This window comes from Pristiophorus japonicus, chromosome 16 (genome assembly GCF_044704955.1).
Source record: "Pristiophorus japonicus isolate sPriJap1 chromosome 16, sPriJap1.hap1, whole genome shotgun sequence".
Taxonomy (NCBI): Eukaryota; Metazoa; Chordata; class Chondrichthyes; family Pristiophoridae; genus Pristiophorus; species Pristiophorus japonicus.
The window spans coordinates 44,904,930-44,929,798 of NC_091992.1; the positions used below are offsets into that span (position 1 = coordinate 44,904,930).

A 24,869-nucleotide genomic window follows, 5' to 3' on the forward strand; every position below is an offset into this window, starting at 1 on the left:
ATTTTGGCAAAAAGTAATTGTCCTTATTAGATTTCAGCTTCAGTTACGGGTGCTCGTTTAACGTGTGAAGCGTGGATCCAGGCTTTCTTTCCTTGGACTTTAACAGCTGCCTGGGTGGTCAATAACACTTGGTAAGGTCCCTCCCACTTGGCACCCAAAGGTTCTTTATGCAACTTTATCACATACACCCCAGACTCCCGGGATGATGTCGTGTCCTCCTTCGGGTAGATTACCCCAAGCTGCTGATACCTGTCGGGATACAGAACTAATAGCATTGGTTAGCTTCTGACAGTATGATAACAAAGTGTCACTCATTAAGTGAACATCAGCTTTCCGTAAATCAATAGTTCCTGGCAGCGACATGGGTCGTTCCTGTTATAATTTCAAATGGGCTTAGACCTGTAGTTCTGTTTGGGGTTGCCCTAATACTACATAGCACTATTGGTAGTGCCTGGGGCCATGGTGTTCCTTCTTGGTGATATTTGGCAAGCGGTTTTTTCAGAGTTCGATTCATTCGCTCTACTTGTCCTGATGATTGTGGATGATAAGGACAGTGTAAATCCCACGTAATGCTCAGTAGCCTACAGACTTCTTGGCAGGCAGCACCTGTGAAGTGTGTTCCCTGATCTGAATCAATGCTACTCAGAACTCCCCATCGGGGAATGTAATCCTTACACAAGACCTTTGCAATGTGATTGGCTGTGGCTCTTTTAGTTGGGACAGCTTCTACCCATCTAGAGAATCTGTCGACCATGACAAGAATGTTAGTGTATCCTTGGCATGAAGGAAGAGATATATAATCAACCTGCAGATGCTGGAATGGTCCGACAGGGGCAGGGGGCCTCAGTTGGGGCATTACCGTGATGGGTCCAGAATTATTTTTCTGGCAGACCACACAGCGGTCTGCTACCAGCTGGGCGTGTTTTTTAAATCCCCGACCCCACCAGCTTTTCTGGAACTGTGCCGTCATCTGTTGTGAGGCCAAGTGTCCCCACGAGTGGATCTGTTGGGCTAAAAAATACATAAGTGCTTGTGGCGCGACTGGCTTGTCGGTAACTCTTTGTCTCCAGACACCATCTTCACATAACTTAATTCCTGCCTCAATCCATGTCTATTTTTCCTCTTGGGAGCACTCGCCTTGCATTGTTTGAAGGTCTCGTATCAGAGTCCTGAGTGCTTTCAATCTGCACATCTGTGTTGCTTCTTCTGGGGGAGCGCCCTGTGAGGCGGCATCTTTAGCTGCCTGGTTGGCTAGGGCATTTCCCTGTGCTTCCGTGGTATTTGCCTTGGTATGGGCCTTACACTTCAGGATGGACACTTCCTGAGGTAATTGTATGGCCTCCAGTAAGTCTCGGACTTCTTTTCCATTTCGGATAGGTGTACCAGCAGCAGTGAGGAATCCTCTTTTCCGCCATAACAGACCAAAGTTGTGAGCGACTCCAAAAACATAACGCAAATCTGTGTAGACATTAGCTGTCTGTCCTTCTGCTATTCGACACGCTTCTGACAGGGCCCGTAACTCGGCCTGTTGTGCTGACGTTCCTGAGGGTAAACATCCTTTTGCCACTACCTCATATAAGGTTGTAACTGCCCATCCTGCTTTTCTGGTACCATTGTCAACAAAGGAGGAACCATCTGTAAACAGGATGAGGTCTGGGTTGTGCAGAGGCTCCTCTGCTGCTAAGGCTGCTTCTTCTGTTTCTTTTAAAATCTCCACGCATTCATGCTCTTCACATTCTCTCCCCTCTTGCTCCCTCGATTCTGACATCGGGAGCATAGTTGCGGGATTAACCGGGCTGGCCCGGACGATATGGAGATTCGGAGCTTCCAAAACTGCTGTCCAGCGGGTCCATCTAGCTGCCGTCACCTGAGACATTCTATTCATAGACAGCAAAGTGTGTACGGTGTGGGGACACTTGACAATCAGCTTTTGGTCGAGGACTAGACCCGCAGTGGTCATTACCGCTCGACATGTAGCTTCCATGGCCCTTAGGCAACTTCCCCATCCGAGGGCTACCGCATCCAGTTTGCCGAATAATAGCCAATAGGTCTTTGCCGATCCCCATGTTCTTGTGTCAGTATAGCTGTCATATATCCTTCTTTCTCATGGACAAACAGGGTAAATGGCTTACCACTGTCGGGGATTCCCAGAGCCGGTGCCGAACACAAAGCCTTTTTCAAACTAAGGAAGGCCTCTTGCTGTTTCTTATTGAGGGTGATGGCTTCTTTAGAGGCACATTTCCCCTTTAAAATATCATTCAATGGCTGAGCAAGCTGTGTGAAGGAGTCAATCCAATTTCTGTTAAAGTTGCACAATCCCCAAAAAGACCTTAGTTCCTGAATAGTGGTGTTTTTTTTCGCAGCCCGAATGGCTGCAGTTCTATCCTGGGTAAGTTCTCTCTTTCCTTGTGAAATCTTTTGTCCCAGGTATACAACCTCTTCTTGGGATATTTGTGCTTTGTCGATGCTGGCTTTATGTCCTTTTAACCAAAGGTGGTCCAGAAAAGCTAATTTATCTTGTTCGTGCTGTTCTTCCGTGTTTGAAGCGAGCAGGATATCGTCTACATATTGGATGACTGTGGATGACAGGGGAGGTAATTCTCGCAAATTGCTTTGTAAAGCCATGTGGAATACCGTAGGGCTGTTGTGGAAACCCTGCGGTAACCGGGTCCAAGTATACTGTTGTCCTTGGACCGTGAAAGCAAACCACTGTCGAACCTCCAGTGCCAGAGGCACCGACCAAAATCCGTTGGCCATATCTATAACCGAGAAATATTTATGTTCTGGTTTGAGGGCATTAAAAATTGTGGAGGGATCTGCAACCAAAGGAGTTTTTTGATTAATACACTGGTTAGCTTTCCTATAATCGACAGTCAAATGCCAAGTCTTATTAGATTTCTGTACCGGCCACACGAGGCTATTGGAGGAGCTTTGCGTTTTAATAAGCAACCCTTGTTTCTCCAATTGCTGAATAACCGGTAAGATTCCCGCAATTGCAGTTGGACTGATGGGATACTGTTTAGTGCATGGAGGCTTGGTCCCGGTAAATGACGCAGGCTCCATCTGGAGTAGGCCACAATCGTTCTTATCTTTAGCCCATATCGGGTGTTCCTTCAATTCTTCTTTCTTCAAAGTTCTAATTGACCATGTCACCCGACCATCCTCAAAATGCAACGATGAATCTACTTGGATTAAAACGTCCATTCCCAAAAGGGGTTGATCGACTGGGCCTATCCAGACCGGCATGGTTAGTTCATGTGGACCCTGCCCTATAAGTACCGGTGTTGTCCTTTTAATTTCTATTTTATGGCCCCCAACTCCATAGACTGTACGTGCTCTACCATCCAACGGCAAAAAGTCTCCATATTGTAGGGGTAAGCATGTTAATTCCGCCCCTGTGTCTAAAAGACAGTCCACATCCTTATCGCCCACCCTCACAGTTATATATAGCCCATCTCCCCTTTGTTGTATTAGTGCGAGGAGGTGGACCAGGGTGGGCTCTAATCGTTTTTTGCTATCCCAAGTAACTCCTTCTGTTGTTGTATTGTCAGTCGCTTAAATGTTTCTATGAGGTTATTATCTTGTGACAAGCCTGGTTTGTTGGCTGAATTGTATCCCTGGCTGCGTCCTCTTCCCCAGCCACGACCTTTCTGTTTTGCCCTGCACGTCTTGGCCCAGTGACCTTCTTTCCCACAATAATGAAATTTTCCAGGTAATTTTCCGAATGACTGTTTATCGGAATCCTGGGATTTCCATCCCATAGCCTATACAGCTCGGACTTTAGCTCCCATATCCCGATCTAATTGGTTACATCGATCCACCAATGCTGCAAAGGTAGTTCCTCTACCTTCCCAGTCCGGTAACACTACCTTAAGCATTCTGGCTTTAGACCTGCCACGAAAGCTGCTTTCAGGGGTCCAAACACTTGTTCATCCATTTCCTCATCCATATTATTCATACCTGAATGTTCTAGCCACGTGCATCTAAACCCCTCGTCATACTCCAGGACCTCCTCTGTTCCTTTCTGTTGGCAGGCTGCAATTTTTCCCCAGTCTGTCTTAGCTGGACTGAAGGCTTGCAGCCAGTGTTTAATCGCCTCCCACCCTGCGTCTAATTCTTGCTCATCCTGCCCCAAAGCTTCTTCTACCTTATCGTGCAATTTTCTTCTTTGTGTTTTTGGCACCATTATGGTCAAAATTTGCACTCCATCCCAGGGATGAAGTTGATATATATTTCTTAAGCGGTCCAATTGGTCCCACGTTTTCACTCCCCCTTTCTTTGGATTGGGCAGTTCCTTGGACCATTTATCAATTTTCTCTGGGTCCGCCGGATCATGAACTAAATATTTTGCATACCCCCTGTTCTTCGTTGTTTTGATTTCGTCCTCATCCTCTTCGGATTTGACTAAAACTCGTATTTTTTTAAAAGGGGCAAAGCGCACCCCTAATTCTTCATCCTCCGACCCTGTATCGTCAGAGGATTCAGAATCTGTATCTATTCCTCGGTCGTGTCTTCGGGTTTGCGCTTTTAATTTATCCAAACATGGGTACCCTGGGAATTGACCGATACATTTTCCTTTTCCTATTACTGTCTCTTGACCTAATGATTTTTTCCATTCTTTAATTTCACCTTTAAGATCTTTAACTTCCGCTTCCGACTTTTCAAGTTCAAGTCTTTTCTGTTGCAGCTGTGCACAAACAGCTTGCAATTCGTCCTTTGTACTGGTCAGGTCCCCATCATGTTGAGAGCGCATTATAATTTCATTCTGCTTTCGGATCTGTCCCATAACGGTTAGGGACCATCGGATTTGCTCTTTATTTTTCATACGAGTCGTTTTTCCCCAGACCCTTTTAATCTCGTCCAAGGACCATTGTCCTTTGGAGGTTCCGTACTTTTGTTCGATCTTAATACAGGTTTTAGATAAGTCGAATTGTTGCTCTATGTATTCTTTCAACTGTTGGAGCATTTCATCGATCGGAACCTCAGGTGGTGCCTGCCCACCTTTAACAGTTGTTGGCAATTCTTTGCTCTTATTTCCTGCTGCCATAATACTGATTTCTTTACTGGGGTCTCAAGTCGTAGGCTTTCCAGCCGATCAGTGGGTCGGTGATTAATTAATTAACTAACACACCGCCGAAGTTAGACGTCTATGGGAGCTCGAGCCGACTACCAACCAGAGGGTTCGCAAACCGGAGGCTTTCGGAATCGCGTAGAAGGAGAGGCGAATTTAGACTTTTGACCGAGGAATTTTATAAAGAGGAGTCCTCACCTCAGTATGTAGGTCCGATGTCCAAAATTCGATTTCTTCCCTCAGCGATCCTGTTCGCGATGCCAACATTGTTAGATCTCTTCATTTTCAATGAAATGCGAACTCCGGTTGTAGTTTTAACATAACTTTTATTCTTGCAGCAGCAACAAACTTCTGGCTGATTGCCAGTTCCTTTGTCTTACTGAGACCACATGGCCAAAATGGCTGTTCTTATACCTGGCTCCGTTTACAGAAAAGAACGTGCCTTCTTTGACCTTATTGGCTCAATTGATATACTGTTAACCTTTAATTGGCTCGCTACCAAAGGTCCTAAAATGTCAAGTTGATTGATGACTTAATGCAACATGCTCCCACTCACGTAGCATCTCTGACTGGGAAGTCAGTGAATTCTCACAGCCTGTCTGAATGTGGCCTGTTTGAATTCTCTATCATTGGCTGAACATTGGCTTCTGTAATGGTGTTGGGCTCCACCATCATTGAGGATGGGGATGTTAGTTGTTTAATTATCCACCATCATTCACAATTGGATGTGGCCGGACTGCAGAGCGCTGATCTGATCCACTGGTTGTGGAATCGCTTAGCACTGTTTATAGCACGCTGCTTCTGCTGTTTAGCATGCATGTAGTCCTGTGTTGCAGCATCCCCAGGTTGGCATCCCATTTTTAGGTACACCTGGTGCTGTTCCTGGCATGCTCTTCTCCACTCCTCATTGAGGCAGGGACGATTCCCAGGCTTGATGGGAATGGTCGAGTGAGGGCTATGCTGGGTCATGAGGTTACAGATTGTGGTGGAATACAATTCTGCTGCTGCTGATGGCCCACAGCACCTCATGGATGCTAGTTTTGAGCTGCTAGATCTGTTCTGAATCTATCCCATTTAACACGGTGGTAGTGCCACACAACACGATGGAGGGTGTCCTCAGTGTGAAGACGGGACTTCATCTTCACAAGGACTGTGCGGTGGTCACTGCTACCAGTGTTGTCATGGACAGATGCATCTGCGACAGGTAGATTGGTGAAGACGAGGTCAATAGGTTTTTCCTTCATATTGATTCCCACCACCTGCCGCAGGCCCAATCTGGCAGCTGGGTTCTAGAATCATAGAATAGAATCATAGAAATTTACAGCATAGAAGGAGGCCATTTCGGTCCATCGTGTTCGCGCCGGCCGATCAAGAGCTATCTAGCCTATAGACTATAGTCCTTCAGGACCTAGCCAGCTTAGTCGACTAGGCCTGTATTCACTAGAGTTTAGAAGAATGAGAGGGGATCTAATTGAAACATATAAAATTCTGAATGGGTTGGATAGACTAGATGCGGGGAGGATGTTTCCCCTGGCTGGGAAGTCTAGAATAAGGGGTCACAGTCTCAGGATACTGGGTAGGACCGAGATGAGGAGAAACTTTTTCACTCAGAGGGTGGTGAACCTGTGGAATTCTCTACCACAGAAGGCTGTGGAGGCCAAATCACTGAATATATTTAAGAGGGAAATAGATATATTTTTAGAAATAAAAGGCATCAAGGGGTATGGGGAAAAAATGGGAATATGGTGTTGAGATAGAGGATCAGCCATGATCATATTGAATAGTGTTGCAGACACGAAGGGCCAAATGGCCTACTACTACTCCTATTGTCTGTTTCTATGTTTCTAGTAGTTGTGCTACCAAACCACTCTTGGTGATGGACATTGAAGTCCCCCACCCAGAGTACATTCTGTGCCCTTGCTACCCTCAGTGCTGCCTCCATGTGGTGTTCAACATGGAGGAGTACTGATTCATCAGCTGAGGAAGGGCGATAATCAGCAGGAGGTTTCCTTGCCCATGCTTGACCTGAAGCCATGAGACTTCGTGGGTCCGGAGTCAATGTTGAGAACTCCCAGGGCCACTCCCTCCCATGTCAGTGATGCACAGTGTGCTGACAGTGGCAGCTGTTCCCCTAATCCTGCATAATGAGGCAATAAAAATCAAAGCAGTGTCATCTGGCTTTCTGCCCGGTTAGCTCTTCATGTAACGAATGGATCGGAACCATTGAAACTTGACCTTGAATATTATTTGCTCTTACAATCTGAAAGGAGCACTGTATTTTGTAAAGTACTTGTTAATTCATTTTGTGCTCATTATTTCTCATCTTAATCATCAGAGAAATTAGCACATTTTGAGCACACAATGTCAGCACTAAGCTCTCTCAGGTTGGTTATAGTACGATAGATGCAGAATAAAGCTGCTTCCACTCTGCCCAACATAACTCAGTTATAAACTCAGAAGAACCCCCATTGTTGCACCAATCTTTCCATTTGCATTTCCCACAGTGACCATGCTGTGGCCGCTGACCAAGGTTGCCAGTATCATGTTGAATTGATGCCAGTTTTGTGCACTGGTGCATTCCGTTAAAGAATTGGATTGAGATTTCCCAAGCTCACTTCACCTGGGGGTGCACTGCTAACAAAGGGGAAACTTTCATCTCCTAGTCTGGACTGATACACAAGAAAGTGACTTTACTTCAAATCAAACAATGGTCTTTATTCAGGAAATAAGGACGTTATATTCGATGGATTAAATATTGTCCTCGTCATTGAATTTTACAAGATTTAACCTCTGCACTAACCCAGTCATCATTTTTCTCTCCAGAGAGGATCACCCAGACTGTTGATATCACCAAACATTCGGTGGAGATTGAGGAGAAGGGAGTTCGACTCCGGCTCACTATTTTGGATACACCGGGATTTGGTGATGCTGTCAATAACCAGGAATGGTACATGGAACCGGCCATAACATATAAGCTTTCATAGAATCATTTAAGGCAAGATGGAATGAACACTGATTTGAGTGTTGAAAGACTGCAAGCTCCCAGTGGGTAAAGCCGCAGCCTGGTGCAGTGCTGACTGTACAAACTGCAAGGTCCAGGTTTGATTCCTGGTCTGTGCTGTCTTAGCTGACCTCAGCTGGGACAGGTCTAGGGGTACTGTAGTTAGCCTCAGTGCCCTGGGTTAGGGAGGAGAAAACGAGCCATCCTTCCTGATTGCTGGCTATCTAGTACAAAGTGCACACTGGGTAAGAACCAGATCAGGCTTCAATGTGATGTCTCCCATGTTGGTATCACCTGCAGGGACTTGCTGCCTATACTCACACGTGATAAATGGTTATATAGTTGAGGCACTGGAGGACCTGTGTAACTATACCCCAGCAGGAACCTGTGCCTTCAGGAAAGGAGGAGAGAAAGTTGACTCAATACCACCCCACTCCCCCCCCACCCTCCCCACCTCCCACCAGCCCATAAATTAAATACATAATGATTGCCATTAGATGATGTGGCGGTGCAGTGCATTATGCTTCAGAGTGGTGTGCAAGTATCCCCCCCCCCAGTTCCCAATCTAGACCATTCTGTCAAAGGGACTGTGGGTCATCCATCTCTCACGCACCGTGCGGATGTCTCTTAAGATTCAAGAGGCTTTTGAGAAAATTCGCTGCCTATCTCCTAAAGCCACGAGTCGATGTGCTGTCCTTGTATTGTGGGTTTGCTCAATGCTTCAGATGATTTGGTAATAAGTAATGAAAAAGATTAAGAAAATATTTGAGAATTAAATTGAAATTAAATCCGAAGCCATTGGAAGCAGGTTTTTGATACGGTCACTTCCTCATTGTAATGTTACTGATCCCCTCCCTCATCGAATGGTGTCCCTCCACACCATGGGTGATTATTATTACTGCCATTGCCCCTACCCCTGTAATATGCCTATCACTTGCCCTATCCTGCTGTGGTATAGTAGTGTTCACATTCCTATTAACCCATCAGACAATCCTGGCTACAACTCAATAATAAGAAGATGGGACTCCTTTTATTTCTGCTGGTATAAGTAGGGCTAGTGACCAGTGGAAGTGCACAGAAAAGCCAGGCCTGTATCGAGTAATGATCAAACGTGAAGTTGGGAACAGCAGTGTGCCCTTTCTCAGAGAGCAGGAGGGAACCGTGACTCTGACTCACACAAATGGCTAGGAAGGGAACTTGGTGCTAATCGGGCGAAAGAGGGACACAAACATATTGGAGAACAACAGCTGAGAAGGAAGTTGGCTGGCACATTGGCTGTGTTTTGGGAACTGGAGGATGATGTATGAGATTAACATCTGCGTTCATCCACTTGAATAATGAACAAACTTTAAGAGATAAGAAGCCATTGAGTTTTTGTTCCCATCACTTCCCCATTGTAGTGTTACTGATCGAATGATGTCCCTTCACACCATGGCTGATTATTATTCCTGTCATTGCCCTATCCCTGTAAGATACCTGTCACTTGCCCTATCATGCTGTGGTATTGTATTGCTCACATTCCTATTACTGCTACATCCCTTCACATGAAATGGATTTATCTCTAGCCCTTTAAAAATTTATGTTATTAATGCATGCCTTCTTTAGTTATTATTAACATTGCTCCTCCCTTTGGCACAGTGCTATTGATGTCCCACCTTCCCCAGGGTATTTATGTTTCTGTGTCACCATGACCCAGAGCCAGTGACCGTCACCATCCGCGATGGTACAGTGCTCTTGGCATCCTATCCCTGTGTAATAAAATCAATTCACATTCCCTTCCCCAATGGAATAGTGGCACGGTGCTGTTAACATGACCTCCTCGCTCATTGTATAGATTTCTTGATGTTGCACTTCCCCTCACCCATGTTACTGAAGCGAATCTGTGAGCTTCTCCAGTGTAGTATTTTGTGAATCATTTTGTTTGTATTTGTTCTCAGCTGGAAACTGGTTGCCGATTACATAGACCAGCAGTTTGAGCAGTACTTCCGTGACGAGAGTGGTCTGAACAGGAAAAACATTGTCGACAACCGAATTCACTGCTGCCTTTACTTCATCTCTCCTTTTGGCCATGGGTAAGCAGACAGGGTTAAACAGCAGGCCACATTTACTGTCTAAGCTCCAGTCCAATGTGAGTGTTGCTCCTGAAAATCAGCAATTTGCTTCACAATTAGAGCTATGGGAAGCTAAGAATCCGGGAACTTAGCAAGGTTCCTGTAAATGTTACACTTTGCACGATGAGGTGTATTAATGATGAGGAATGGATTATGCTCCCATTCTGAGAGTCCATACCCGACAGGAGTCTCATTCGACCGAGTGCCAGTCAGACACACAGGCCAGAGTGGCTGATTTGGAATGCTCCTGATTTGCCGGCCATGAATTTTAATGGACAGAAAATCCGGAGTGTCCTGAAATGGTGTCGAGGAAATTCCTCTTTTCTCTTTAAAAGTTAAATTTAGTTCTTTTGGATCTCGTTTTTTAGAGATCCTGCCGACTACGCCAGAAACTGTCGAGGAAATTTTAGCTTAAATTAACTCGGGCGGAGGCTTTCAAAGTCGTGCTTCGAGAGAATTTTTCTAACGAGATATCTCGGAGAGCTTGCTCAGTCCGTACCGAGGCAATAACTCTGAGTTTTACAAGTAAACCCGCTCTATCTTTATACAGTTGAAACAGGAATTTTATCTAAAACACACCACACATGTACATTAATCATACATTCTTGTAAATGCAATCAAAGCAAGAACTTTATCTAAAATACCTCACATGAGCATTAATCATACATTCTGTAAATGCAATCAAAGCAAGAACTTTATCTAAAACACCTCATCTGAGCATTAATCATACATCCTGTAAATACAAAGGTCATTCCAGGAGGCACACTTTATCTTGTCCTTGCATAGTTTCTCCCTGTCCGTATTCTGATAAGCAGGGTATCTGGAAACTCATGTAAACACCAGATAGTCATGTATTTACAACATTCTTTGTTCCAAGATCTGAGAGGTTTGGGTGTTTTTTCTAGCTCCCCTAATTCTACAAAATCAGCAAAAAGTGAACTTAACCCTTTCCTTTAAAATAGGACTTAGATAGTTTTCTTCCACAAATGGGCTTGCTGAGTTCTGCTCCCAATTCTCTGACTGGCCTCCAGTCGAGCAAGAATCCCATTGGGTGAGGAGTCAGAAAATGTACTCTCTGGTGTCATCTGCCAGCACTCCCAGGTCAGGTATCACATACTTAGTTATAGAGGATAAAGCTCACGTGTAGGAAATGAAAGCATTTACTGTGGACTCTAACCGTTAATCTGCAGCGAAAAGCTCTGTGAAGTTTCTCTCGGCCTTCCATGACAAATCAAGCAAGGCTAGAGAATATCACCACCTGCATGTATTTTACATCCAGACCCATTTTCCCTCCTTGGTCCTTTATGATATCTCCATTGTCCTAGTAGATGGGTAACTCTTGTGTTCCTCCCAATGTTAGCGTATCTGTATCCTGATCAGTGCCATTTTTAAATAGAGGTCCATCTGTTTCTCCAAGGTGTTACTCAGAGTAGCAGCAACTGTTTTCTCTAAGTCCATCCCACATATCACCAGCTTTGTCTAACAAAAAAATAATATTTCTAATCACGAGTCTCTTTCAGATTTGTTTCCAGTTGGAGTTTAGCTCAGCTCCATTGCCCTTCGCCCAGTCAGGTAGCCAGCTGACAGTCACTGTCTGTGAATGGTTGAGTGAGGGAAGTACTGAGGTTCTACTTGTGTTGTGGAACTGTACCTCAGCATGAAGAGGAAGAAATGGGGAGAAACAAACTACAAAAAGAGAAGGCAGACCTATCAGGATAGCACTGAATTTAGAATAAGTACAAGTTGAGGCAAATTAATGATTTGAAAATTGATGGCTTCTGACATGCTGAGACCACAAAACTATTGAGGCCGCTTTTCCAAATGCGAAGGTCAATCCATCAGCTGTGCATTCTGGGAAATCAGAGGTGTGCTTGTCATGTGCAATGTCCCAGTCACTTTCCAACATATATGGCTAGTGAGTGAAGCTCCCTGCCAGTAATGCACTGTTACAAGTTTCGGGTCTACGCGATATTCTCTCAGACTCAGCATCGCTAGTATCTCCTAGAAGGGGGCCCCATGTCCCCTGTGATCAGTTTATATTTACTGACCGATATCAAGTCAGATGATAGAAGGTCATACCAATGAAACTGATCGTTGTGAGAATTGGACCATCAAACTCACACCTGTCCCCAGGAGCGTTTCTCCAATCTTCCAGAATGTGGACTGCCACACACTCTAGTTAGACAAGCCCAATTGTAAAGAAATAGGTTGATGATTTTACAAGGACATTGTGGAAGAACAGAATAAATGTTATAGTATTTCATTCTAGTTCATAAAATTCTTCATAACATAGAAAATAATAAAGCTATCTTTCTGAAAGAAAGAACAAACTTGTATTTCTAGTGGCATGTACTTATCGTGGCAGCATGGATATGAAATTGGCTGACTGACATGAAACAGAGTAGTGGTGAACAGTTGTTTTTCGGACTGGAGGAAGATATACAGTGGTGTTCCCCAGAGCTCGGTACTAGGACCACTGCTTTTTTTGATGTATATTAATGACTTAGAATTGTGAGTACAGGACACAATTTCAAAATTTGCAGATGACACAAAACTTGGAAGTATAGTGAACAGTGAGGAGGATAGGGATACACTTCAAGAGGACATAGACAGGCTGGTGGAATGGGTAGACATGTGGCTGATGAAATTTAACGCAGAAAAGTGCGATGTGATACATTTTGGTTGGAAGAATAAGGGAGAGGCAATATAAACTAAAAGGCACAATCCTAAAGTGGGTGCATGAACAGAGAGACCTGGGGGTATATGTGCACAAATCGTTGAAGGTGGCAGGGCAGGTTGAGAAAGCGGTTAAGAAAGCATACGGGATCCTGGGCTTCATAAATAGAGGCATAGAGTACAAAAGCAAGAAAGTTATGATGAACCTTTATAAAATACTGGTTCGGCCTCAACTAGAGTATTGTGTCCAATTCTAAGCACCGCACATTAGGCATGATGTGAAGAGGGTGCAGAATAGATTTACAATAATGATTCCACGGATGAGGGACTTTTGTTACGTGGATAGACTGGAGAAGCTGGGGTTGTTCTCCTTAGAGCAGAGAAGGCTGAGAGGAGATTTGATAGAGGTGTTCAAAATCAGGAGGAGTCTGGACAGAGTAGATGGAAAGAAATTGTTTCCATTGGCGGAAGGATCGAGAACCAGAAGACACAGGACCCGAAATTGATGGACTCACCGCCCAAAGCCACCGACATTCCTCCTCGAGTTGCGCCCAGTGCCACTTTCGATCTGGTCTGGAGTGGGCGGGAGGGTAGAACCATCGGGAACCGCCCGCTGACCTCAGCGAACGGCCGAATGGCGTAAGTGGATTCCCGCCCGCCAAGATGCCAGAATGGTGCAGGCGGGAGTCGGCACCAGAACGGGGGTGGACTGCTGGCTGGAGGCTGGTCTGTCCGTGACTGTATGAAGATCTGAAAAAAAGGTGAGTAAACATTTTATAATTTTACTTCTTTACAGGAACTTACCTGGATGGGGTCCCCAGAAGGTGTTCCGATGTTTTTTTTTAATGCTTTTTCTTTTCAGGTCTTCGACCCTCTGTGGGCCCGACTCCATCCTCAATGGCACTTGGGCGGCAAGCGCCTCTGCCGCCGAGATTGGGAGCTCCCGCCAGCTGCCGCCCAGATTGGCGGCGTAAGTCCTTCTTTTACCGCCTGCCGACCTTTTAAGGACCTTTTTGATGAAAACCCCGCCCAAAGTACTGTCAGGTACCATGGCGACCATCGACGTTCCTTTGGGCAGTGGGGGCCTTCATCAAATTTTGGCCCAACATATTTAAGGCGATTGGTGAAAGAACCAAAGGCGACATGATGAAAAACTTCTTTACACAGCGAGTGGTTAGGATCTGGAATGCACGGCCTGAAAGGGTGGTTGAGGCGGACACAATTGTGGCTTTCAAAAGGGAATTGGATAAGTTCCTGAAGGAAAACAATTTGTAGGGTTACGGGAAAAGGTGGGGGAGTGGGACTAGCTGAAGTGCTCGTGCAGAGAGCCGGCACGGGCTCGACGGGCCGAATGGCCTCCTTCAGTGCTGTAACCATTCTATGATTATATAGCACCTTTCACAACCTCAGGACATCCCAAAGCACTTTACAGCCAATGAAGTACTTTACATAGTCCATCTCTTGGAGCACTGTGCACAGTTCTTCTGGTCTCCTTACTATAAAAAGAACAGAGAAGCACTGGAGAAAGTGCAAAAAAGATTTACAAGGATGGTACCAGAACTGAGCGATTTACAGTTACTGAGAAAGATTGAACCGGTTGAGGCTTTTGTCCTGAGAAAAACGAAGACACAGGTAACCTGACAGAGGTCTTAAAATCAGGAATGGGTTCGATATGGTGGATGTGGAGATAATTACAGGATAATTACTAATTATTCCGATAGGGCAATGAGGAGAAATGTCTTCACTCAGAGTGGTTAGAATGCGGAACTCGCTACCACAGAAGTGGGACTAGCTGATTCAGCTAGTCCCACTTCCCCACCTTTTCCCGTAGCCCTACAAATTGTTTTCCTTCAGGAACTTATCCAATTCCCTTTTGAAAGCATTCTTTTAGATGCTTTCTAAAGGAAACTAGACAAGTACATGAGAGGACCGGAATAGAAAGGTATGCTGAAAGACTGAGATAAAGTCAACTGAATGGGAGGAACCTTGTGAGGAGTGTAACCAGCACAGACTAGGTTATGTACCTTAGTGTCATCTGCAAACTTGGATAACCAACTCACTATTTCTTTATCCAAGTTATTAATCTATATGGTGAAAAGCTGAGGCCCCAGTACAGATCCGTGGGGAACCCCACTAATCAAATCCTGCCAATTTGAGAACAAACCCGCCTCTTACCTCTCAATCAATTACCAACCCATATCACACGGCTACATCCAATTCCATGTGCTCTCATTTCTGTTAATAATCATCGAATACCTTCTGAAAGTTTGAATTTCGTGGGCCTGAAGGGCTGTGGTTAGTACTGCTGCCTCCTCATTGGTGACAAGTTCCTAACTCAGCACACCAAAATCAACGAATATCAGCAGCTTGAGATATATACATCATATGTGGCGCTTTAGGCTCCATGGGACAATCCTAAAACCCATGAAGACAGAAAGCCTGGACACGCTAATCAATGTTGTGATAGGTTTTAGTTCAAACGGCGTTCTAAATAACACTTACAAAACACCGCTAACCTGACCTGAGTCTTTCTTGTGATTGAGCTTTGTTTGGTTTTGAAGGTTACGGCCGCTGGATGTGGAATTTATGAAGGCTGTGCACGATAAGGTGAACATTGTACCGCTCCTTGCCAAAGCAGATACACTGACCCCTCCAGAGGTTACCAAAATGAAGACAAAGGTAATTGGATTGTTTATATCAGTCACAAGAAGCACTGCACTGTGCAATAAACCTCTGCTGTGTCTGGTTCTCAAGGTCATTTATTCACTGTTTAGTGGGAATGAATGGGAAAGGCATGGACTATTTACAACTCGATATAACCAGCTGGTAACCCTGGGGACGGTTGTGCTCTCGTCCCTTAGCAATATTATAAGTGTGTTTTCAAATACCAGCTTGGCTCAGTTGGCAGCTCTCTCACTTCTGGGTCAGAAGATTGCGGGTTCACGCGAGGGTTGCCAACTCTGATTGCACATATTCGGAACGGCTTGATCACATGACATTTGGTTATACAGGTGCAGCATCCAAAATCCGGAGTTCTGGAATCTGGAATGTTCTGGAATCCAGACTCCGGAACGATTGGCGGCAGGGTTGTCCGGACCTGCCGACCTCGCGGTCCCGCCGCTGCCTGACCTCGGGCCTCGCCTCACCGCCGCTGCACCTTACCTTGGGCTCCTCGCCGGCCCGCCCGAACACTTCCTCGACGACGGGGCCCCGCCCGACGACCAGATCAATGGGGCCAGTGGCCCGAACAGCTACTCAGCGAGCACCCCCCCCTCCTCCCCCACTTTCTGACATTCCGAAATCTTGAAATATCTGAACCTGGGCTCGGGTGTTTCTGGATTCATGACGTCAGAAAGACGATCGAAAGCCCTGAATCCGGAATGGCCTTGGTCCCGAGAGTTCCGGATTCTGGATGCTGCATTTGTATGATGTTTGATCACATGACATTCACCGCAATGCACTACGGTTCTAATGGAAAGTCCCACCTCAAACTTTAACCTGTCTTTTCTCTTTCAGATGCTGATCTACTTGTGCATTTCAGTCACGCTCTGTTTGTATAATCATAATACAGGTTGAACCTCTCTTATCCGGGACTCCCTTCTCCAATACCACCCCTCGTCCGGGACCATTCCCGGACGCCGGGTGGCGCATGCGCAGAACGTGACCGTCAAAATCCTAATCTTCCTCCTCGATCAGCTGTCTCTTCCTCGTCGCCCTGCTGGAGCTCCTACAGGCACAGTCCTCGGGCCGGCCGCTCCTCCCACAACGCTCCCTCCGGGAGGTCGGACCAACTCTTCTGGGCCTGCCGACTCTTCGGGGCCTCCTGCATACTGATTGGCTGGCTGGCTGACTGACTAGCTGACTGACAGTCAGTCCAGCCAATCAGCGCGCACACACACATTTACCCCAGCAACAGCACTTAAAGGTGTAGTCCACCCAAACATGTGACCTCCCCATATCCGGCAAAATCCCTCGTTCAGGATAGGCCAGGTCCCGAGGGTGCCGGATAAGGAAGGTTCAACCTATACAGCACAAAAGGAGGCCCTTCGCCCCATCGAGTCTGCGCTGACTCCTTCCAAGAGCAATCCAGTTGGTCCCCCTCCCCCGGCTCTTTCCCTAAATCCCTGCAATTTTTTTCTCCAATTATTTATCCAATTCCCTTTTGAAAGCTAGTATCGAATCTACCTCCAGCACCTTATCAGGCAGAGCATTCCAAATCCTAACCATTCTTCCTCATGTCAGCTCTGGGTTTTTTGCCAATCACCTTAAATCTGTGCCTCTGTTTGTCAACCCTTCAGACTTTGGAAATTGTTTCTGTCTATATGCTCTAAGCCCTTCATAGTTGTAAACACCTCTATCGAATCTCCTCTTAGCCTTCTCTGCTCTCAGGAGAACAACCCCTCAGAAGATGCTCTGTTTTCCTGGTGGTAGTTTTGATTCTCCTGGTGTGACGAAAACATTGGCCAGTCGGCACTTCAGCCCGTGGCACGAGCATTGCTGCGCAGAGCAGTGCCATTCCTCTGGTGACCAGCAGGGGTCAACATCAGCTAAACCCCAATCACACAGCGGCCCGTCTGTCATCCCCCACCGCCTCAATGTTTTTAGAACCAGGATTGGCTCCATACCCTCTGCCACACAGCCGTGAAGCAGATTAGTTTTGTAGCAGATAAAATATCTGGAGTTAGAAAGCAGAATAACCTCAGATACTTGCCACGTACCATTTATACTGAATGTAAACCCTTTGGTGGCTTCAAGGTTTAAATCAGTTGAAAAACGTGGTTGAGTTTACGTTGTAGAGTAATCTTGATCCCGCTTTCCGATTGGATACAATAACAACTTTTATTTATATAGCGCCTTTAATGTAGTGAACTGTCCCAAGGCGCTTCACAGGAGTACTATGCGATAAAAATTTGACACCGAGCCGCATAAGTAGAAATTACCGCAGGTGGTCACATAAGTATGTTTTAAGGAGCGTCTTGAAGGAGGAAAGAGAGGCGGAGAGGTTTAGGCAGGGAATTCCAGAGCTTGGGGCCGAGGCAACAGAAGGCACAGCCACCAATGGTTGAGCGATTATAATCAGGGATGCTCAGGAGGGCAGAATTAGAGGAGCGCAGACATCTCGGGGTAGGGTTGTGGGGCTGGAGGAGATAAGAGATACAAGAGGCATATAGTGATTTAGTGGATTTAGCCTTTTCAGCCAAACATAAGCTCACTGATCAGGCCACACACACACAGGTTTAAACAGAGAGTGAGGGGAGGGGATGTGGATTTTGGTGTCCTCGCCATTATTCCTTCCTCAACAACCTCCATCAAAATCGATTAGTTGGTCTTTCACCTCATTGTTGTGTGTGGGATCGCTATACCCAAAACAGTTGCCGCATTCACCTCTATAACAACTGTGATCGTGCTTCAAAGTAATTTATTGTACGTCACGTCACGTTTGTTCCTGAACTGTGATCTGCTGCGATATAAATGCAATCTTGTGTTGCAGCTTTCCTCTGTTCCGTATCTTGTGCAGTGAGAAGTTTCCCATACACATTTATGATGCTGTTACACAGTGATGCTGAAAAATAAAGGATAACCGCCCCCCCCCCCCCCCCCACCGCCATTAAAATAGCGGTTAGGGAAATTAATGTGAGAACCTTCAGTAACATCACCGAGAGATTTCAATCAACAATAGCCAGTGGAACCTTGCCCTCGATGTGAAATATCAGCAAACAACCACGGCCGGAATCTGGTGCCACCTTGTTATTTGTTAAACAGGTTGTGTCGCTGTTGCACACAGTTTATTCAACAGTATGATAAATAAGAAAGAAATCAATTTTAGCAGTCTATACAGTGATCCAAAGTTCATATTTATAAGTAATTATCAATAAATTGCATGATTTACATGTTCCTGGATAGGTTTTTTTCCTGCTTGCCCATTTTTCAAATTTTACATAGACGTCTGAAAGAGGAAAAAAACATGGGATGTGTTCAATAAAATCAGCCACACTGTCTTTTTAAAGGATCCTTCGATAGTCTCATCAAAAAAAAGTAAAATGCCTCCATTAAACTGCTACTGAAAAAGTCAACCCGATGCTTTCAAGCTTACTGTGGTTCTGTTTGATGATGATGATGGGATGATGATTTGGGTCCTAATACGACTTAATAAAGTCAGAAAAAAAACACTCCTTTTGTGAATTTTGTGCTCATCTCGATGTAGAAAGTCAGTGCTAGGGAATGGAATGTTTTCAGTTTCAGGCACCGAGTGTTGCTATCAAGCGCTCCAAGGCCAATTACAGCCTGGCTAGATGCCTCTACACTGACCGGCAGATCCAATTCCAACCTATGTCACCAATGTGACATTCTTCCATTTCCCACACCAGCCATGCTGTGATCTTGCTGAGCAAGATTTCCAATTAGTGCTGAATTTTCTCTCATCGCCATGGAAACACCTCCCTTACACTTTAGGATTTTAACACCTCCGTGAAAAGAGCACACACAGAATGTAGTTCACTGATTGGGTGGGCGTGCTTATAAGTGAGTTATCCCGTCACTGAATATCGTAGCCCTGTCAACACATGGTGGAGAAAACCCAATCATCCCCTAACCCAGAGCTTGGTGCTGATCAAGACCTATCAGACCATTGGATTGGATGAGGATGGCTTACTCCATGCCAAAGTGTATTGTGTGAGCTGTGTCTGGGCTGTTCATTCTGCACAAAAGTATGGCCCCAGCAGCATCGCAAGGGCTGCTGACACTGAGGCCAGAGGCCTGTGGTTGTGCTTACCAGATCGGTGACTCAAAAATACAAGGACTCCAGATTCAGTTAATGTTCAAGGTCCAACATTCTCTTAACCTCCACCAGGAAAGAAATCTCTGTTGCACCTTTGAAATGTAACCTGCCATTGCTGGTTAAACTTTCCCCACAGATCCGCGAAGAAATCAAATCCTATGGGATCAAAATCTACCAGTTCCCAGACTGTGACTCCGATGAGGATGAAGAATTTAAACGGCAGGATCAGGAATTGAAGGTGAGGAGGAGCGAATGGGAGTCTGTTGAATTTCTTCAAGATGTGCTACAATGTGAGGGTCAGTCACACTTCTTGTATGATAATGTAAAGTGTGTAATAAACAGAGACACTACAGTCATGAATAGAACTGTAAAGAATGGTTGAAGTGCGTATACCTGTTATATTACGGGTGGCATTTACACGGTCCGGGGAGCCGCACTCTCCATTGCGTGAGATCAGGGTCGATCCCTAACTCCGGAATTACACTAAAACTATAGCATCGATGGGGAACAAAACCATTTGGTACCGACACTGCAGTTACAGTGTAAATGCTGCCTACCGCCCTGTAGAATCCTATACGAATAATTTGCCCAGTTGCTTTTTATAAAGGTAAACACTGTACCTATCGATTCGATGGGATCTATTGGACATAAATTATGGCTGTATCTCAACGCCAATTTGGTGATTGTACAGTATATTGGAGTAAACGGATCTATTTGTGACAGTCTCAATAACATGGTCCAGAAATGGAGTGATTTTCTGTGTGTGCAGGAAAAGATTGCAGAAGTAGCCTTCAGAGTTCCCAGAACATTATTTGGGATGTATCACAGTACAGCATTGGTTGAGATGTATCGCAGTCTGGCATTGGTTGGGGTATGGTACAGTGTGGCATTGGTTGGGGCGTGACACAGTACGGCATTGGTTGGGCTGTGACACGTTGCCTCCCAGAAGCTGGATTGCTCATTTAAATATTTAATGAGGCTGCAAGCCTGATACTTTCGCTAAAGGCAGGTGAGGACTGCTGTATGGAAGAGGAAAGTGCCTTTCCAGCACTGCTTGTGGACCAGGAAGAGCAGGAGGGCTTCCTCTCAGTCCGCCAAACTAACCTGCTTCCCTCCCCGTGATCGCATCCCGCACGCGATATCATGAACCTACCTCCGCAATCCCCAACCTTCTCCCCATGATCACCGACCCCCACCCCCGAGCCCCCATCTCTGTACCCCGATCTGTCTCCAAACCCCCGGGAACATCCCGAACCACCAACTCCCCTCATGCAATCCCTACCCCAGCAGCAGGAGACCTCCCTGCTCCTGGGCTGTGGTCTCTGCTGCAATGTTCCCAATCCAACTGGGAGCCAAGCCCTCCAATCAGGCTGGCTTCCAGGAGTAGATCCTGTTGAAAACAATGCACACATGCTGTGGGGTCGAAACTCCATGGCGTTTGTTGGAGGGACCAGACCTCCTCCCTCCCACTTGCAAATTGGGGCCGATGTATCTCGACTGAGAACCTGTCCCCTGTTGGTGATCTTATTCCATGTTGCGGTCACATGGGTCTAGATTTGAGCCTCACAAACAAAGATGTGGACTCCTCACCAGCAGAGTTAGTGTGCAGTTGCAGGAGGGTCACGAGTGGCAGTGAACTGGAACTCAAATGTGGCTGAGGCCGAGAGAGGAAACAACAGGGCAGCAATCCTCTCAAGGTGAAAACAGGTGAGTTTGCAATGTGGCAAGAATTGGGATGAAAATTGGGGGCAGACTTATAGCAGGGCTCACAACTCGTACAGTGTGTCTCAGTCCTGCGTCCCCAGTGTTGTTCTGGGATTGTAACCCTCGATGATGAGAACCCTTCACTTACCATTAAGTACGTCAGCACTTTCAAAGCAGCCGTTGTGGAGGTAAAGCTCACCAAATAATTTTTCACTAGATTCTGGCAGCATCATGGAACAATCACAGAACTCCCAAATAATTGGAGCATGTGGTTATCTAAATAACAGATCCAGTTTCTGACCGTTCTGTGTACAATGTTCATTCACTTCAGTCTCGGAGTCAATTCTAGCGAGTGTTGCTCGATACCCAACACTGAAGAGGCTGTGGATTCTGCTTCCAAAGAGTTTATTCATTTCAATTGTTTTATTTTTATTTGGCCTTTAATTTTCTGTTCCAGGACAGCATCCCATTCACTGTGATTGGTAGCAATACTGTGGTTGAAGCCAAAGGAAGGAGAGTTCGGGGGCGACTGTATCCCTGGGGTATTGTAGAAGGTATGCACAATCACAAATCTTTTCTAATGTTTGTTGAATCTAAACTGTGTCTTGCTCCTCTGGTTAAAGGAAAAAGATGGTGACTTGATTGGATCGATGTCTTTTAAGCACCAATATCAGGCACCATTTCAAAAGTTCAAAGTTCCAAAACACACACGTGCTCTGTCTATGAAAACAATGTTAAATACTTGGGGCTGGAAATTCGGTACCGCCCATTTTGAGGCGCTAATGGCGGCGGGGCAGTAAATTTAGCGGCGGGAAATGGTTTGCGTCTGCAGCCACAAAATTCATCAGCTGGGCCCTGAGTGTAGGGCGGAGCACTAAGGGAGGCGTTCCACACCTCTCAAAGGGTGCTAGGCCAGCTGAGCAACTGAAAATCCCGAGCTAAAGAGCCGGCCTCAGAGTGCCCTAAGAGAGGCTTGCGTGGGGAAAAAAATTATCACAAAACCCACCAAAAACATTCCCAATACCTTACTGATGCCACATAAACATAAATCTCAAAATTAAACAAATAAAATAGTCACACTTACCTCAAGTAGACATTCCTTCCCTCACTGCCGCCGGTACAGCTCGGACCACCTGCTTTCCCAGGCGGTCCCACTAGGGGGCGCAATGAGATGCTACAGGTCCCCCAGAAAACAAATTTCAAAACGGTGACACAACTAGCGATGTTGCACAACGACTCGCCTCTCTCCCAGGGCGGTACTGCTCCGTGCCACCTGCAAAACCGGCACCAAATGTCCCAGCGGGGTGCTGGAAGCTGGCTGCCCGCCCGGAAATTATTTCTGCTGCCATTACCGCCCCTCCGGGGCACAAACAGAGGTGGCAAAAGACCGAATTTCCATCCCCTGGTTTTGTAAAATAATGGCTTCATAAAAAAATATAAATTGAAGGCAAAAAAGTAGATTATTCTCTATCCTTTGGATGCTTCTCTATTTGGTTGAACATTTCATATTAATGTGAAGGTGGGTACTTTTATTTTGGTCAGCATGATGTCTGACACACATCATGTTTGAGCGACTCCAAGCCAAACTACTGATAAATTTATACCCACCTGCAGAGTTTCTGATTGCCCGGGCTAAATGCACACACTTCCCACAGGGACATATCCCACTGCTCCAAGTCCAGAGAGTTTGGCACAAGTTGACAGATCTGAAGCTTAGCCCCCCCAGCCTCTATCATGTGCCGACTGGAGATTAACTAACTAAAACTATGCAATTTACCAGAACTGCTTCCAGTGGGACTAGCCCAGCCTGTAGGATATTGGCTTGCAATCTAAAGCCTGGTGGGAATAATCCTGGCCCCCTGTGACAGGCTAATCCTCAAGGTTCCATTTTTGATCCAGACTGGCGAGGGAATCATCAACCATGCCTGGGGGACTGTGGGCCTGCCTGATTCAGGCATTTGATTACTAATTGGCCACAGAAGGTTGACTTCTGTAGATGGCCAAATCATCTTGGAGCCACCTTGACCCCTGCTAACCGACCACCTTTTTCCCAAGGATAGTCACTTGTCAGTCGACTGATGAGCATGTTTGAAGCCTCACAAGGTGGACAGGAAGCACCAGGAGCACCTCATTAATGGCAAAACAAGCCTATCCCCTTAAAAATATATATTTCAGTTGTTATTTGGGAGTTTTTCTCTTTATTTGGTTCAAGTCCTTAACAAGGGTCAGTGTATAACTGAGCACATCATCAGATCATTATGTTTTCCATGCAAGGACCACACAATCTTCCCTCATGATGTCAGTTTGATTTCCTCGTTAAAAAATGTTCCAATTGTTTAGCACATTGATAACATTTGAGCCATGGAATCTGTGAAGTAAACTGCAGATCCCAGTCCCTAATACGTGTCTAGGACACCTCTGCATCATTCCAGATGTTGCACCTTGTTACAGATGCAAAACAAGAAAAAAAAAGCCAGTCATTTTCTGCTGGTTCCACGTTGATAATCTGGGCCTTTCATCAAAGACAAGGAGGGGTTCCTGAGCACCCACCAATCTGCTGAAACTACCCCCAGCACTCGGCCTCTGATTGACCACATCTTCACAGGGCGCAACTGAGCAGTGGCCTTCGAGGGGCCAGGTTAAATACAGCTCACTCCATCTTAGCAGCTAAAACCCATACTCATGAGCAATGCCACGGTGCAAAGCACTGCATTGTCCTACCAACGCGCTATAAAAGGGGAAACCTTCACCCCTTCTAGCCAATAACTAGACCGAAGAGCAGCACACGTTTTCAGTCTAAACTCCCCTGATGATGAAGATTGTCTCACATGAAACAAAAGTCCCATTTTGGTGATTTGGGTTTGATGGGTGTCTACTAATCTTCCAAAGCCTCTTTGGCAATTTGGTAGCATTCTTGCCTCTGGGTCACAAGATTGTGGGTTCAAGCCGCACTCTGGTACTTGAGCATATCACCTGGTCTGACACTACATGCAGTACTGAGGGAGTGCTGCTTTGTTGGAAGTGCTGTTCTTTACGTGAGATGCTAATTGAGGCCTTTTCTGTCTGTTGGGGTGGATGTTAAAGATTGTGCAGCGCTATTCAGAGAGATGGCCCAGTGTCTTAGCCAGTATTCCTCCCTCAACAACACCATTAAAACCTGATTCACTGGTCATTTATCTCATTGCTGTTTGTGGGACCTCAATGTATGCAAGTTGTCTGTTGCATTCGCCCACATAACAAACGTGCATGCCAAGGTAATTCCGTATATATGAAGTGCTTTAGAACATCTTCCATTACGTGATGGTGTTATAACCACAAGTTCTTTTTATCCTACGTCCCTTTGCAGTGGAGAATCCAGCTCACTGTGACTTTGTGAGGTTACGAAACATGTTGATCCGAACACATATGCAGGACCTGAAAGATGTGACACGTGACATACACTATGAAAATTACCGAGCACATTGCATTCAGAGTATGACCAGGATGGTGGTGAAAGAGCGAAACAGGAAGTAAGTGCATTCACTTTTA

At 45.7% G+C, this 24,869-nt stretch overlaps 1 protein-coding gene across 10 annotated transcripts in view; it reads left to right on the top strand.

The window, feature by feature from the left end:
• The window catches only part of LOC139226472 (septin-5-like), a 138,295-nt gene that overhangs the window by 78,511 nt on the left and 34,915 nt on the right, over window positions 1-24,869 (top strand). For all 10 annotated transcript variants that reach the window (XR_011587265.1, XR_011587266.1, XM_070857273.1 and 7 more), the window contains 6 exons: window positions 7,895-8,018; window positions 10,010-10,144; window positions 15,421-15,538; window positions 19,774-19,875; window positions 21,799-21,895; window positions 24,688-24,850. Coding sequence is in view for 8 of the 10 variants with exons in the window: in XM_070857273.1 (XP_070713374.1) it covers window positions 7,895-8,018; window positions 10,010-10,144; window positions 15,421-15,538; window positions 19,774-19,875; window positions 21,799-21,895; window positions 24,688-24,850 (739 nt within the window). In the remaining 2 variants the exon portion in view is untranslated. The remainder of the gene's footprint in view (window positions 1-7,894; window positions 8,019-10,009; window positions 10,145-15,420; window positions 15,539-19,773; window positions 19,876-21,798; window positions 21,896-24,687; window positions 24,851-24,869) is intronic.